The sequence below is a fragment of the Perca flavescens genome, chromosome 9 (assembly GCF_004354835.1).
Source record: "Perca flavescens isolate YP-PL-M2 chromosome 9, PFLA_1.0, whole genome shotgun sequence".
Classification (NCBI taxonomy): Eukaryota; Metazoa; Chordata; class Actinopteri; order Perciformes; family Percidae; genus Perca; species Perca flavescens.
In genome coordinates this window covers 2024161-2040930 of record NC_041339.1, presented here as the reverse complement: position 1 = coordinate 2040930, position 16770 = coordinate 2024161, and the positions used below count along the sequence as shown (strand labels likewise).

General features: G+C 42.9%; 1 protein-coding gene across 1 annotated transcript in view; it reads left to right on the top strand.

Annotated features, from left to right (window-relative positions):
• nhsa (Nance-Horan syndrome a (congenital cataracts and dental anomalies)) overlaps positions 1–15328 on the top strand; it is a 65160-nt gene extending 49832 nt beyond the window's left edge. The window contains exons 2-9 of the mRNA XM_028587496.1: positions 778–930; positions 2920–3035; positions 3799–3861; positions 5742–5934; positions 7575–7706; positions 8332–11190; positions 11990–12113; positions 12192–15328. Of these exons, the coding sequence (XP_028443297.1) occupies positions 778–930; positions 2920–3035; positions 3799–3861; positions 5742–5934; positions 7575–7706; positions 8332–11190; positions 11990–12113; positions 12192–12825 (4274 nt within the window). The 3' untranslated portion in view covers positions 12826–15328. The remainder of the gene's footprint in view (positions 1–777; positions 931–2919; positions 3036–3798; positions 3862–5741; positions 5935–7574; positions 7707–8331; positions 11191–11989; positions 12114–12191) is intronic.
• Positions 15329–16770: the final 1442 nt, after the last annotated feature.

Here is a 16770-nt window from a genome sequence, read left to right as displayed (position 1 = left end):
TGTCCATTTTCAGTATTACAAAGATGTGTGTTCAAGACAATATAATAAGAAGACTAGATGTTAAATGTTAATGGCCTCAAGAGAAATGGCTTGTCAAGAGAAAAAAAATCCTTAGATATATGAAGAAAGAAAAGGGTATACACAGTATACCCACTAGGAAAGGTCAAGGATTCCGGTATACCCACTTACAAAAGCGCCAGGATAACGTAATGTAACAGTGATTGTTTTTGTGACAGAACTTTTACACTTTTGTTCATAAATTCTCCCCGTCTGTGTTGTGAGTTGCATAGGAACGGCACAGTTGCTTGACGTTCATTCTCTGCACAAATTTGAAATGAACTAACGAGAATCACTAAAGGAGATACAGTATGAAACAAAAGTGAATTTAAACTACACTCTCTCAGTGTTTTGCTAAGCCCGCCCCTGAAGCTACTGCCACTTTAAAGTGACACTGCAGCAGACGTTACAGAAACTACAGGAAATGAGCCAGATGAGGCTGATGCTTTACGTGGTAACGTAAATAAAAAAACACATGGGGTTGTCGCTCTGGGACGCGTTACTCTGGGACGGGCGAATATGAAGCTGGGAGGGAAAAACCACAGTATACTCACTACAAAAAACTGAATTACACCACTGTATATATGTGTATGTATATTGATTTGTATGTGCTTTTGTTTTATAGCACTTTGTACAGCTGCTATACAAATCAAAGTTTATTGATATTATATTTGCACATGCTTTAGTTGTTGTCTGACCTGGTCTGTCTCTCTTTGACAGCGGTGTCTAACCTGGATGTGGAGAGTAAGCTGACAGCATATTACCAAGCTCCCTGGCACCAGCAGAGGAACATTTTCCACCCCTCCACACGGCCAGCATGTGTTGTAGACCTCCACAGGCAAGCCAACGTCAGCCTATGGGCCCTACACCGAGGTGAGGCCCCCCCCTGACACTCCGTCTGACTACAACACACAAGCAAAGCCCAACAGCTGCTCCAAACTGCTCTCACTCTGTCCTTCCCAATTAACCCACTCTCCATTTATTATTTGACATGTCATTTAAAAACATACTTCTTTTTTTTCTTCTTTTTTTGTTACTTTTAAAAAAGGTCACCCCTGGGAAACATGCTTCCCACCATAAAGGTCTGCTTCTTGTTGTTAGTACCGTGTTATTCTGGTGTTGTTCTGCGCTCCAGTGGACATATTTTGCAACTGCATCCTGGTTGTAGGAGCTGTAGAGGACAGTATCAGTATGACATAATCTGAAAATGTTTTTAATCCAATACAACTGCAATCATTCATTTTTGTGAAGTTTAGAATGTTTTTATTTAAGATTCTGCATCACACAGGAGTTACTTTCTAGCCTGGATGCCAGCCGAACTTAGACCCGCCCACAACATTTGAGGTTGGGAAGTTCACATTCTGACTAGAATCTGAGTATGACCATGTCAGGCTAGTTACTTTCTTTAATCTCTGGTAATTTTTAGGTAATAGTTTGTGTGGTTGCTATTGATTGCTTTGAATGGAAATGTGGACTTTTAAAAGTTATTTTGTCAGACGAACTAAAAGGAACACTCCAGTATCACACTGCTAATCACCCACCTTTCTGACCCAATACCTGATCATTATTATCTTCACAAAGGCAGTATTTATTCAGGCCTATTGTGTGTATTGTACTGTGTCCACCCTCTTCATTTCTGCACCGGGTTGCCTTGTTTCTTCAATCCGTGTTTAAAGCATAAATTCACAAATTTGTTTATGTCAATCTATAAATCAAACGATTCTCACACGCCCATATTCAAGATTCAAGATTACCTTTATTGTCCCACATCGTGGAAAATTTGTCTTGGGCACTTAACCCATGCTGCAGCCATGGTAAAAACAGACAGCATGTACAAACAACAGATACTGTACAATACCATTAGTCTGGCTATCACCAGACCTAGCACAATCTTTTAAGATTGAACATTAGTCTGGGGAGTCTGCTTTGTATTTTCTACTGCACAAGAGACGTGATCAACAGGCATAGTTCAAATGACTGTACGCAATTGGATAGTCCTTAAACCAATCAGACCAACGATCCATCAACGGGTTGCTGCGCTTCAGTGGCCATCATGTTGAATGTAATCAAGAAGCTGCTTGGTCGCTTCTCCCCGCCAATAGCGCGTAAGGTAGATAAGCCACTTTGTGATTGGTCCCCGCAAAATTGTAACAGAAGCAGGATAGATAAATGTACAGGTTTCAGCCTGAGCTGCAGGGCGAAATCAAATCGCCGGCAGATCGGGCTGAGTTTACCCAGTCTACAATATCATACAACAGACCGTACTATGGTCCTGATGGTGTATAAAACCCAACATGGTGTCATTCAAAGCATTAGTTAATGTGTGCATTCAAAGAGTTATTGGTCACTGTAATTGTGTCTCCTGTCCATGTGGATATTGTTTTGTGTAGACCCATTCTTTAAGTAGGGCCGGGTTCTGTATTCAATACTATTTAGACACTGACCGAATTGCCTCTATACTGTAGTGTCGAGTATCAGAAAATGCCTCGTCATTCAATACTAAATTTCAATACCTAAGGAGTAAATCTCATCAGCGTCAGTGAGCCAATAAGCATGCAGCATGCTTCTACCGAGATCTAACAATGCTTGTGATTGGCTGTCTAACGTTACACGTCATAGAGGCAGGCAGGTACATAGTAGGAGCTGAGAAATAAATAAAAAGATTTGTGCCGTAATGTGTAATGTAATGTAATTTCTTTTTGTTTTATAAAATTTTTACCGAAATCAAATATCCTTCAGGAACCGGTATCGAAGTCACAGTATCGGTATCGGTACCGGTATCGAATTATTTGAATGATACCCAGCCCTAGCTTTAAGTAGATGTTGGAAATGTTTCAGAGTTTCACACAATTGTTGTTGCAGATTACCAGAAGAGACGATCAGGCAGCAGGGAGCGGAGAGTAACCATCTCAATGCCCATGTACCCCTCCCCACACATCGCCCACAGGCAAGAACACAGGGGCACAAATGTGACAACGGTGAGACGACTGACAATATACTCTCTTTGTTATCAGCTTTTCTTCAACATGTTGTATGTTTTATTGTGACATTTAGGAAGTCAGGGCACCAGTCAGTACATTGAAAAGGTCGACAGGCATTTTGGTTCATCACTTACCAAATTGAATCAACAGACAGTTCATTAGTAATCTAAATGAAACCAATTTGTGACCATATTAAATTGTGGGTTTAATTTATCAAATTGTCATAACATTTTACACAGTTTTCCTCCTTAGAGTATTTTTTTTGTTGTTGGTATGAATGCATATTTGTTTTTCAAGAGTTGATTTCCTTTCTTTATTTGTTTTAATTTGATGAAGATGACTTACGTAGTTGCTCTGCCCAGATTTCTGATGTTGTTTTAAAGTGAAATGCACATTTTTTCCTTTCAAGCAGCCAGACAAACTTGTTAGAGATGCAGCAACACAGTTAGCACAAACACAGGTAATAAAGAGGGAAGTGGAATGTGTTCGTGATGTGTTTCGATGTGGTCTGTGCAGAGCATGGTTGTGTACATTTCATTTGACAGCCCTGAATTTATATTTATTTTATCACCTCCAGAATAAATCATCTCATCAACCTGCCTCGATTCAAATATATTTCACAGTCCACATGTTCCTCCTCTCCAAGTTTACCCCAGTATTGTTGTATTTTTTTGCCCATGTTTATGTTTATGTTGAATATCTCCATGTTCATTCTTGTCATATGGTTTTGTTGTCCTTTTGTTTTTGCCCTGTACTTCAGTTTGAGTCCACCCGCTCCTCCTCCCCTACCGAATGTTGCCGCTTCTCTCCCTGGAGCAGAAAGGTAGAGGTCCCTCCCTCCCTTCCTCCCTCCTGGCTCCTGTGTGCTCCTTTTAACACTTATATTTCACAACTCCTTGCCTGTTTGACTCCTAATTTACATAATGAGTCTTTTTTTAAATGCATGCCCACTTACTGTAATGCTGCATTATCTCAGCAGTGGTTAGCATCCTGCTCCAACCAGTTAGGAACATGAGGTTAAGGTGAAACTGAATGAGAGCCCAACTTTTTCCAAGTTTCAGCCACTCTGACACGTCACACACGTGCGTACTCACACAGTTGTTGGAGTTCATGTGAAGGGCCGGGCTCTGAGCATGCAGTATGTGAGGAGTGTGTGTGTGTGTGTGTGTGTGTGTGTGTGTGTGTGTGTGTGTGTGTGTGTGTGTGTGTGTGTGTGTGTGTGTGTGTGTGTGTGTGTGTCACAGTCACGGCCGCCCAGAAGCCACAGTTTCTCTAATGATGGGGTCGACTTCTCGAACTTGCGCCTGTGATTACCCATGATCCCTCTGTGCTGCGGTTTCCTCACTGCAGCCATCCCTGAGAGAGCTGACATTCTCATGTTTCTGTGCAGTTTTTTTTCACCAAATATATCCTCCTTGATGCCCACTGTGAAAAAGAAATGAGCCAAACACTGCCACTCCTTTTTTTTCCCTGTCATCCTGAGTCGTGTCCACTCTCCTTCTCTTTTTTCCTTCACCGTCTCTTTCTTTTACTCTTTCATCTTGCTCATCCTCTCTTAAAACCGCATTTCTGTTCTTGAAACAAATCAGCTATAAATGCTTTTTTTTTCTAGTTGGGAGAAGTTTCCAAGGTAACGGGTTTCTTTTGTGGCTAGGGTTTTTTGTCAGGGTCTCATTGGTCTGCTGGGAACAGAGAGCACAAAGGCTTGAGAGCTGGCTTTAAATGGGGGTGGGAGGTTGTCGGGTTATGGAGTTGGGAACCAGTTCAGCCGGAGAATCACTCCCAGTTTCACATGTGCCTCTCTGTAGGAATCTCAAGGTAAGAACTTCATAGCCTAAATTGATTTATCATGGAGGTATAGGGGATCTACAGTATTTTAGTTTGAAAGTCTGAGGAGGTCCGTGGAAAAAGGATCTGGAGTCAGAGGGGAGAACTGTGCAGTGATAGATGCTGAAACTGCTGTTCAGAAGGAATGCTGCCGTGAAGTATTTCCTCAATATTTCCGGAGACTTGTTATTGTGCACGAGAGTCACTTCAGATGCCACAGATTGTCAAAGCATGAGCTAAGAGTTCCCAAAACCAGCATGTTGTGACTGGATCTGACTGCGTCACATTTCTGTCCTGTGCAGTAGCTGTTGAGTGAAGTGAATCTTGTTGCTCAGTTTCTAAAAGCAGAATTAGTATTTATCGCGACATGTGCCCTACAGTGTGTGCCAAACCTTTTATTATTGGTCTGACATTTTTGCATACAGTCATTAACTTTTCTGCAGGTATAACAATGTTTCATGATTTTAACACGTTTGAAATTCAAAATTTTACTTTTTGTGCGCTTTATTTTTTTGCATGAATCTTCCTTGTGCTTTTCCATTGTCTGTCTCTCTCTAAAGCATGCTTTTTATTTCCATGACGTAACGAATCCAACATGAAACCCAGCTCCTGGAAGGGCATGTGTATTGATTTACTCTGACAGTAAGCAGTCTTTGCGGCAGATTAATAAGACACTAATCTCTACATCTAGCCTTCAGCTCTTTCCCAGATAAACACTTTGACAATACCAGTCTAATCCCTGACTTTAATCACTGTACTCCACGCATTCCCCCTTTCTGAAGCTGAGTATTTTCATTTTTCACTCTGCTGTACAATTTCTCACTTAATGCCACCTAACCTTAACAACCTAACCATGCAAATATCCATCTGTTGCAGGCTGCGCCCTTTGACCCCGACACTGACGGGGTGGCTCTAGGTCACCGGCCCAAGTTTCCCATCCCTAACACCCCCTCCACCCTGGACAAGCAGACTAACTGGTCTAAAGCCCTGCCGCTGCCCACCCCAGAGGAAAGAATGAAAAACAATTCCCAAGTCATCACCTCATTTGTCATCCCCATTAATGTGACTGGTAAATTTAAAGCATTATGTTTTATATCTGAGTGTGTTTATTGTGACAGGATTGAGTGGAGTGACGGGGGTGTAGATTTCTCAAACGTCTTTGTTAGGTAGTTTGTTTTGTTGCTAGTTTCTTTTGATTTTCTTGAAGGAATAGTCTTAGACATTTCGCTAAATACTTATATGCTGTCTTGCTTAGAGTTACAGTAAATGAGAAGATTAATAGCACTCTCATGTCCATCTTTTAAATGTAAGACTACACCCAGGAGACGGTTAGCTTAGCTTAGCATTTAAAAATAAATGACATATAAGTAGTCTAATTTGTGAGCATTAGAGGTGCTGTTAGTTGCATTCGTGAAAATTTGATAGAGCCATGCTAACTTTTCCCCTGCTATCAATCTTTATGCTAAGCTAAGTCAAGCTAATCATCTCCTTGCTATAGCTAGATATTTAGCACACAGGCATGAGAGTGGTATAAATCTTGTCATCTTAACACTTGGCAAGAAAACAAATATATACATATTTCCCAAAATGTCCACATATACTGTACCTATAAAATTGTGATACTGATGTCAACCATATTGCCCAGCCCTGTGACTACCACAACAGTTATTACGTGTTATTAATGAGCTTTAGAGGAGCGAGTATTATTTCTGAACATTTGACAGAACCAGGCTATCTGTGTCCCTCTGTTTCTCTGTTGTTGTCTTTATGCTAAGCTAAGCCAACCATCATCTGGCCATAGCTTCATACTTAGTGCACAGACATGCAGGTGATATTGATCTTCTCAGCTAAGTCTGGGCAAGAAAGCGAAGAAGCATATTTCCAAAAATGTCAAACTGATCTCCTCGTTGGCTCTCCTCTTTAACATTGTACAAGCGTTGTGTCGAGTCTACTTTCTCCGACAAAAGAAATTAAATATCTGCAAGAAAGGCATCAGTGTTGCCACAGAGAACCACTCTCGATGTGCAAGTCATGCTTTGTGCCCCTTTAACTTTCTTTCTCATGCTTTGGCGCTTTGTGCCTGTGATTGCAAGGCGAGATGCTGTGACATGAATGCCAATTAGTTCTGTCCAAATTGTTGAAAAGGCCTGGTAATTTACTCTCGCTCACATTGACTCAAAAGAAGAGTTGTACGCCAACACTGGCTGAGTCAGACACAGTTGAGGGGAAAAATGCACATTGTAAGCAAAATCCAGCGACTGCTATGGTGCTAAAAGGCCTGACCTGCTATCACATGAGAGTCACAGTGTATGGTGAGGGAGGAAAACAAGGAGGAAACGCAACAAAACTGAAGCAGAAAGCAGGATTTGTCCTTTGGTCAGTAACCCCCTCAACATGCTGACTTTGTTTTTGCATGTTTTGGCTACAGGCACAAATACTCGTTACAATTTGTTTTTATTCTTTTACTTACATTTTATAATCTGTCTGTTTAGAAATAACATCAAGAAGTAAATAACTCCACATTTGTCTTACTGTGGCTGTTCCTTTAGAACGCTGCCCTTCTTTTCTGACTGCTATTTTTGAACATCTCATTTAGCTCAGCCAAGTGTTACAGATGTATTTTTTTACGAGACAGCGTGAGAGTTAAAGCAGTAATCGCTGCCGTTGCCGCTAATCAAAGATTCCTCAGATGTCCCGTCTCTGTTGCAGGCGTTGGCTTTGACAGAGATGCCAGTGTGCGCTGCTCGCTCGTTCACTCGCAGTCTGTGCTTCAGAGGAGGAGGAAGCTGAGGAGACGGAGGACTGTCGCCGGCGTTCCCCGACAGGTGCAGCAAGATTTAGGTATGTAACTCCATCATCAGACTCTCCCTGTCCGTCACAAAGATTTGAAAATTAAATTTAAACTGCTGCTGTTAAAGTAAAATAATCGCAATCTTTATGTTGTTTGCTGTAATGTTTTACACATGATGTCACTTAAACAAAAAAGGTTGTTCAGGGTCTAAATCACATATTTGTATTTTGTCATTGTAGAGACATGGTGCCCATAGTAATACAAAGCAGTGCATTATGTGTTATATTGCGTTCAAATCCTATCAACATCAGTTCACTATAGAAGAAAAGCTTTAGAGTATGTCATCATAAATATGAGAGACATCAGTAGACTAGTCAGGCGTATTTTCACTTTCACAGATATTTTTGGCGCATTTCATGCTTTTATTAGCGAGACGACAGTAGAAAGATGACAGGAAATAAGGGGAGAGAGATGGGGAATGACATGCAACAAAAGTTCCCAGCTGGACTTGAGCTGGGAATGTCGTAGACACTGAAATACAGAAATATAAGTTTAAAGAGCATGGTTTAAAGAGCAATAAAGTGTGCCCAACTCAGTTTTAATCTATATCTGTATCTGAGTTTGTTAATTACATTTTCTAATGCTTATGGCCCTTGTGTTCCTTTCTTCTCCAAGACTCTGATGACTCTCCTGGTTCCAGAGAGCGGACAGTGATAGTTCATGCCAGTCCCAATATCGCTCCCTCCAACGAGGAGCTGGCTAGCCATCACAGCACCAGGGACTCCGGTTGCCAGACAGAAGAGTTTTTGATCTCAGGAGCGCCGTCTCGGCGGAGGATCAGGGCCCAGAGAGGCCAGGGAGTCTCCCTCTCCCACTCAGCAGGCAACATCTTGTGCCTGTCGGACAGCGCCGACGCCATGTTCTCCGCCTCCGTGGGCGCGCGCCTGCGCTCCCGGAGTCTGCCCAGAGACGCGAGCCGGATGATAGACAACGGGCACAATGACAGCGACGATGAGGAGGAGCTTTCCCCCTTCGACACCGAGGACTTCCTGCCTGGACCGGGGGAGTTGATTCTAAAGGATGAAGAAGAGAGCATGGATGAGCAGGCCATGACTGAACACCAGCTGGGCCTGAAGTACAAGCAGCTCTCCGAGAGGCCGGAGCGCAGCTGGATGGAGAGGACCAGATCCCAGCTGCCCAGGAAGGCCGACATGGGCAGCTATGAGATCTCATCCAGTTCAGACACCTTCAGCAGCCCGGTGCATTCAGTCTCCGCTGCAGGGGTGCTGGGAGGCCAGATGGACCATAAGGACGACCACCAGTCCTCAAGTGGTAACTGGAGCGGGAGCAGCTCCACCTGCCCCTCACAGACCTCCGAAACCATCCTCCCAGCAGCCTCTCCGCCGCTGACAGGCTCCTCGCACTGTGACTCCGAGCTCTCCCTAAACACCGCCACTCATGGCAACGAAGACCACACCAGCTTCATGCTGGACCACTACCAGGGTCTCAGGACCCAGCGGGCCGGCTCCTTCTCCTCCACAGCCATGGACATATTAGAGGAAGCAGGGTCCAGCACTCCCATTGAGGGGGAGTGGAGTTACCCCCACACGGAGCCTCCGCGCTCGCAGGACTTCAGCCCCGAGCCCAGCAGAGAGGCTGAGAGCAGCCTGGGCTGCCCCAGCTTCACCAGCATGGCCACCTGCGAGAGCAGCTTCTCTGACAAACCGCTGTCGGAGAAAGCCGACACCGTGTCCCACTACTCCGTAGACACTGAAGGCTACTACACCTCAATGCACTTTGACTGCGGTATCAAAGGTAGCCAAAGCTTCACTTATAACTATGCAGCCCCCGGCTCTGATTGCGGCCTGTCTGACTTCAGTGGTCACATGACTCTGGGGAGGCGCTGCCTCTCTTTAAGAAAACCAAAGGCGAAGCCATGTCCGCCTAAGAGGAGTTCATCCTTAAGAAAAATATGCAGTGAGGGACACATCCCTGACGATAAAGAACCAAAGATTACTTGCGGACTGCAGCTTCCGCTGTCCTCCAAGGAGAGGAAGCTGCAGCTGGCTTTGTCTGGCTCTGCTGGTCGTATAGACAACTCTTCACTTGTCAGAGAGCCCCTTGGGATCTGGGGGGTTGAGAGCTCAGCTGATCTACCTGACTTAGGCGTGTTTAGCTCCACAGATGCACATTCATTTAAGGACGAGGGGGTTGTACAGTCCGACTATGCAGATCTGTGGCTCCTGAACGATTTAAAATCCAGCGATCCTTACCGGTCTTTGTCAAACTCTAGCACAGCGACGGGTACAACTGTTATCGAATGCATCAAGTCACAGGAGAGCTCTGAGTCTCAGACATCCCAGTCTGGCTCCAGAGCCACCACCCCCTCACTTCCATCAGTGGAGGGAGACTTCAAGCTAACGTCTCCAGAGAAGCTGGCAGGCCTGGCCAGCCCATCCAGCGGTTACTCCAGTCAGTCAGAAACCCCCACCTCCTCTTTCCCCTCCGCCTTCTTTCCCGGACCGCTGTCACCATCCAGCGGCAAGAGGAAGCCCAAAGTCCCGGAGAGGAAGTCGTCTCTTTCGTCGCTGTCACTGCAGTCGCTCTCCTGCAGGGATGGAGCCACCTCAAAGAGAGACCTGGAGCTGCCAATAATCCCTCCATCCCACCTCAACTTAAGTGCCCTTCATAGTGTCGCCAACAATGCTCCAGCTTATAGGACCCAGATTCAAATCCTTCAGCATAGCAAACAAAAAGCTCCAGTGTCAGCCAAACCTGTAGCGACACCTAACGACCATCCCATGTCCATCACGCCCACAGTGCTGCACTCAGTACAGCTCCGGTCCATCAGTAAGGAACATGAAGGAAGCCATGAGGACAAAACGACTTCCAGACTCAGATGTCCCACTGTGAACTTAACTGGCACACTTTCCTGTAGCAAATCTGTGGAGCTCAAGAGTTCCCTGTTATATAACCCACATCAACATCACCCACCCTCGAAGGGCTTGTGTGAATCCGTGTTTACCTCAAACGAAGAGCTTACCGACGGAGAGGCAGCGTGTCAGAGTGAGGCGAGGATCAAGCAGGACAGAGAGGCTCCATTAGAGAGTAGGACAGCATTCAGACTGCAGGCCGAGTCATCGTTAGACGTCCCCGAGAGGACCACTAGTCATGAAGGAGAGACGTGCGGAGAGTCGGTAGAAACACCTGTCTGCTCTGGAGACAGCAGCTCGCTGTCCGAGCCTTTACACCAGCAAAGAGCTGAGCCGTCTGAGGAAGAAGAACCGTGTCAGATTAAACCAGGTCCTCCTCTCCCTGTTCATCCCAGTTCACCTGAGAGATCCAACCTTTTATCAAACGGCCATGATAAAGGGCCCGCTACTGACGGCCAATCAAGGACGTCACAGGGGAGTTCAAACAGCGATGAAGGTAGCAAAGAAGTGGAAAATGAGTTATCGGGTTCTTCAGCAGAAAATGGCTCCCAGGACGACAGCCAGGAGACCACAGCAGAGACCAACGATTGCTTCAGTAAAGGTAGATTGTAACTGTCTGCATGTTATGTTTGTTATGAATCTTGTGCTCATGTTCAGCAGAGGCTCCGGACCACTCAGAGCATTTGCTAGTTTTCTTTGTTTGTTCAGTTTGTTTCATTGCCCTCTTTTTTCTCATGCTGTTCGCTCTCTCTCTCTCTTTCTCTCTCTCTCTCTGTCTTTTTTCTCTCTTTGACTTATGTCTGTTTATAACTCAGTATCAAGGCTTATTTGTGAGCCAACCAGTCTGCAATGAAATCGTCAATATAAAAATTGTTAAAGCCCCTGAAAACTTGTTCTGCGTCAATCTTAAGTATTTCTCTATAACGGTAAATGTTCATGACTACTAAGCAACAATCAAAATAAAAAATCTTTTGGTATTATTTATTGAGAGTTTAACCCTATAAAACAGCTGATCTGCTTCCTCAGGACTACTGTATGTAGGTGTGGTTTAACCAGATTTGATTGACAATAAACAAACAACCCACCAACTGTCATGTTTCTAAATCCTGATAAATCCTAATTATAGTGTCATATCATAACAGAAGTTATCTCAGGACACTTTACAGAGTCTGGAGCACACTCTTTAATTCACAAAGACCCAACAATTCCCCCCAAGAGCAAGCATTTAGTGTGACAGTGGCAAGGAAAAACTTCCTTTTAACAGGCAGAAACCACAGACAAACCCATGATGCATGGAAGTATGTTACATCACATTTTTCCACTTCAAACTACAGAGCAACAACTGTTGTAGAATACAGTGTCTGGAGTATGTTCAAATGTTGACTGATTTCTGTTAACAGACTCTACACCCAGTGATAACCCAGTGTCCCCCCTGAGTGATGAGTCAAGGCCAGAGGACGACACTGTGTTTCTGTCACCCACCAAGGCTCGGACCACTGAGGATCTGTTTGCTATGATACACAGGTAAGCAGTTTGGATAGCAGAGGCTTTGTCGTCGCTCAAAGTTTACAGGGATTCTCAATTGGATTTCTTCATTTTCAGGTCCAAAAGGAAAGTGTTGGGCAGGAAGGATTCCGCTGAGTTGAATGTGAGGAACCGCCTCGGTACTGCATCGGGGAGCACCCCGACCGGCAGCACTGCGAGCTCCCCTGTCCCGCTGGTGTCACCCGCCCCCGCCGTGACGCCGCCGGGCCTGCACAGAGTCTCCGGACCCATCTATAGAAACGCAAAGAGGTCCAGCACCTCCAATGAGGAGTTCAAACTGCTGCTGCTCAAAAAGGGCAGTCGCTCAGAATCCAGTTACCGCATGTCAGCGGCGGAGATCCTCAAGAGCCCCGTCACTCCCAAATCTCACGGAGATTTCCTGATGGAGTCCCCCAGACAGCCCGAAGAGCCCGCCTCTCCCCTGCAGCAACAACAGCAGCATCAGTCAGGACCAGATCAGCCCTCCAGCCCTTATCCTAAAGCCAACGCAGAGGGCTTCTCCCCAAAATCCTTCCCCTCATCTGCTGCTTCCAGGCAGGGCCGCTCCAGAATCCCCCCGCCTGCCAACAGCAGCCGCTACGGCATGCGCAGCAGACTGTACCCCGTGCCCATGCAGGCCATCTCCGAGGGAGAGACGGAGAACTCAGACGGAAGTCCTCATGACGACCGCTCATCACAGGGCTCCACGTAGAAAACAGAGTACAAGTGTCAGAAGGTTTAAGATTTTTTTGTTAGTTTACAGTAAAAACGAATGGACCAGAATGAGTTCTAATATATAAGAGGTGTAGTGAGGGCAGGAGCATTGAGGAGGTTATTGTTAATGTATACAGAACATTAGAGATAATCAATTTTTTTAAAGAAATAATCATACATTTACTGTTTGTGGCTGAGTTTTATAGATGTTTCCTTTTGGTTATTCTGTGGATACTTTAAACAAATGTACCTGTCTTCAGAAATATTATATACACACGTGATATGAACACTTAGCATTAGAAACAGGGAACCAGATCATTTAGCATCTGCAGCAAAATATGAATGATGATTGAGTAGAAATGATGAGCAAAACATTATTCTACAGAAAACAAAAAAAGGCATACATGGTTCTAAAAAACTATTATTTGGTTAGTTTATGGCCAAAGCCATGTACAACACCAATCCTTCCCTCAGCCCTACTACAGTATATTCATGTTCAATCTTCTGCTGTCAGATTTCTCCCGAATTTAAAACAATTCTCACAGATGGAAATTTTTATCTAGTAAAAATGGGAAAATATATTGGATGAACTGTATGTATTCTGTGAATACCTATGCAAGTAGACACCATTTTTACATTTCTTCAAGCCAGTTATATAACTAATTGTGATGCTCTCCAACTGATCATCAGGACTAACGCTGTGTGAGAAACAGCAGTGTGTACAGAAAAATGTGAATCCTCAATGCATCTATTCCTATTGATGTGTTTGTATAATTTTATTCAATCCTTTTCAAAGCCTATTGTAAATTATATCAAAGATAGCTCACTTTAACAATATTTTCAAATTCTCATGCAATAAGGCGAGTAATTAGAGGTGACACAGGACATGTCAGAGGCTAGCACTAACTTGACAATCTTAGGAGACAAGAAGGGAGCAGGTGTTAACATGGGAGAAGAAAAAGTGATCAAAAAGTCCGAGGTGGTGAACTAGGAGAGCTGTAAAAGAATAAGGAGGTTGTGTGTTGTTGTTTTTTTAAAACATGATAAGGGTCATTTCTGGTTTGCTGACTCAGTGTGTTTACGAATTGTTGGAAGAGGCAAATGGAAAGTGTTCAGGAGGATCAAATATGCCTTATTTTACGCTCAACAAGAGACAGTAAGTGACAGAGCAGCTTGGGCCTCAGCAAGTGGAGTGTTTTTATGAGATTTTTCGGTTTTGATGGAGGATGTAGGGTTAAATATGGAGCCAGGTTATCATCTATCTATGATGAAAAGACGTCCTTCTGGATTGCTATTTTGTACGAAATGCTCGTCTATTTAATTTTCCATCAAAATATAACCTGCCATAGTTTCATATTTTTTGTGTCACAACAATCTAAATATATTTATTTTTATAACTGGCACAGAAATTCTCCGTACACTCCCTGATTTGGTTGACATCTCTAGATAACCTAAAACTGAAATCTTTACATGTAATGAATTGCTGGTATAATTAATAACGTATTTTATTCAGATAGTTATTTTGTGTATAAGAGACAAATTTTAAATCTTATTTCAGACACTGGTTGCAGAGACAAATAGGAAAGCCACTCATTAATTAACAGTCATAAGCTACAAGTTAGGTTTTAGTTGTAACCCTGGCACTCTGAGGTTTTTGATTTGTCCCACATATTCATAATCATTTTATAAGTATACGGTGTTTAATGCAGTGATGGTACTCAGCCATTATGCAAAATTACAGAATCTATGTAGCCATATTGCCCTATGGAATACTGTTCTTCCCTATAGGTACACTGTAAATGTCAACTTAATTTTGGCCTTAATGATACTCCATACTAATGCAATGTCATATAACAGGGTACACAATGGGTTGTGTCTATGTACCTTCATTCCAACGTTTTTTCCTTTCTTTTTTTTTGCACTGATAAAGTGATGTTTGTGAAGTTTCATCTGTCTCTTGCTGTACCTGGAGATATTTATAGACCTTTACATGCAGCTGTTTGACTTTCCTTGAATAATATCCACACTCTGAGTACACTTTCGGAGTGGAGTAGATGCTTCTGCCAAAGGCTGGAACGTGCACGTTAGTGGCATCAAAAAACTGTTTTTCTCTTCTCGTTTACTTGACTGAAACAAAACTGAAACTAAAGAAGAATTACAGCGTAACTTATGGTACTAGATGCATTTTGGACTTCAGATCGACCTCTGTAGGTATAAGCTTTGTATTTTTTTTGTACAAACTTGTAAATACAATAACTTTTGGAATTGTCACGAAGGTTGTTGAATTGTTTCTTATGTAAAAACAAAAATGTTTTCAAAGTTTACATTAATTTCAAACCTTTGTATATTTTTGAGCTGTGGAACACTTTGTCTTGTATTTATTTTTTAGTAAGCATTGTGGAAATCCCATAGTAAATCCTATCAAAGCCAAGTGCTAGCACCACAGGCTGCTTAGCAAATGTGTATAAGAAGACAAATAAATGTGACTGCCTTGAAAATGACTCTTTGGCTCAGGTGTGATGTTAATTGTTCTTATTTTAAAGGTGTTATACTATAATTTACATAACAGGTAAATGAGGACAATATGTCCTGATTTACTGTAACAGAAGATACTACGTTTAGCTACGGTTCAAGTGGTGTAATGTTACTAAGTACATTTACTTGAGTATTTCATTTCATGCCACAAAAGATATCAGCAATTTATAGAATGTGATGCATTGTCATTCATTAAACTACCCAGCTCGACCAGTTACCACAGTAAAATGCTACCTACACCCTGCTAGGGGCCATTTCTTTACATTGAGTACTATTACTTTTGGTGCATTTGCAGATAATGCTTGCATACTTAAGGAGAAAAAAATATTTTGTTGCTTAAATTAAATACAGCCTTCCTATGGCTTTTTGTCTTGTTATGGTGTCACGTCTTGTCCTCACATCTGGTTTCGATTCTGTCACAAAAACAAACTGATGTTCTCTTCTGGACTGCAGTGTCAGCGTTGTCTTCACAAGATGGCGCCATATCTTTCAACAAAAAGAGATTATAGAAGGCTTTGGTTTCACGTGATGGCAGAATTAGAAAAAGACAATATTCATTAAATCAAGTGGATAAAACATTCTGTGAACGAAGAATTGGAGAAGTGGTCAAAAAGCTAAACACTGTCCCATACTGTACATTCATATCCAGACCATATTTTTCTTTTGCATCAATCGAATACAGAGTATTTTCACAATACATGACTTTGTTAATCAGACTGTGGCGAGATTTAAACACCTAAGAGTTTTTTTTATTTTTTTAGCAATATTCTAAATCACAAAAAAATGCCACAGTAGCCACTCATTTAGGATAAGCACTAGAGGGTGTTCGTCAGACGAAGCCACAGGAGAATGCTGGGTAATTTGATGCAAATTGAGTGTAAATTAAAATTAGGCCTCTTTGTGTCCTGGCCAGAGAAATAACACAGCTGAGATTTTTTTTTTGTAAACATCTTAACAAGCCTGAACTGGTTCCTTTCCACATAACAGACTCAAGGCTTAGCTGTAGTTATTAACATGTAATTTGTGCATGTGTTGTGTCACTTTCATGGTCATGCTCCAGCGCCGAAGTCCGTGTGAATTCTCTTTGTTGCTCTGGCTAATGTCAAATGGACAAAAAACCCTTGTTCTAAGTTAGTGCATGTCAACTGAGCTGAGATTGTAAGTGAAGAAAAGAAAAAAAAGGTAAACAAAGCCCTGGACTGTTTGGCATCTCAAGTTGGTACCCATCAAGGGGCACGTTGATCGTGTACCCTGACCTCGATTAACATTGGAGACAGGATGGCTTGGCATGAGTGTAGGTGGTGCAAAAATGATTTTTGCTCTCAAGAGAAAGATATTAGTAATGTGCCTAATGTGTAATTTTATAAAGAATAAAAGGGAAATATGCCGATTTCAGGTGAGATGGACG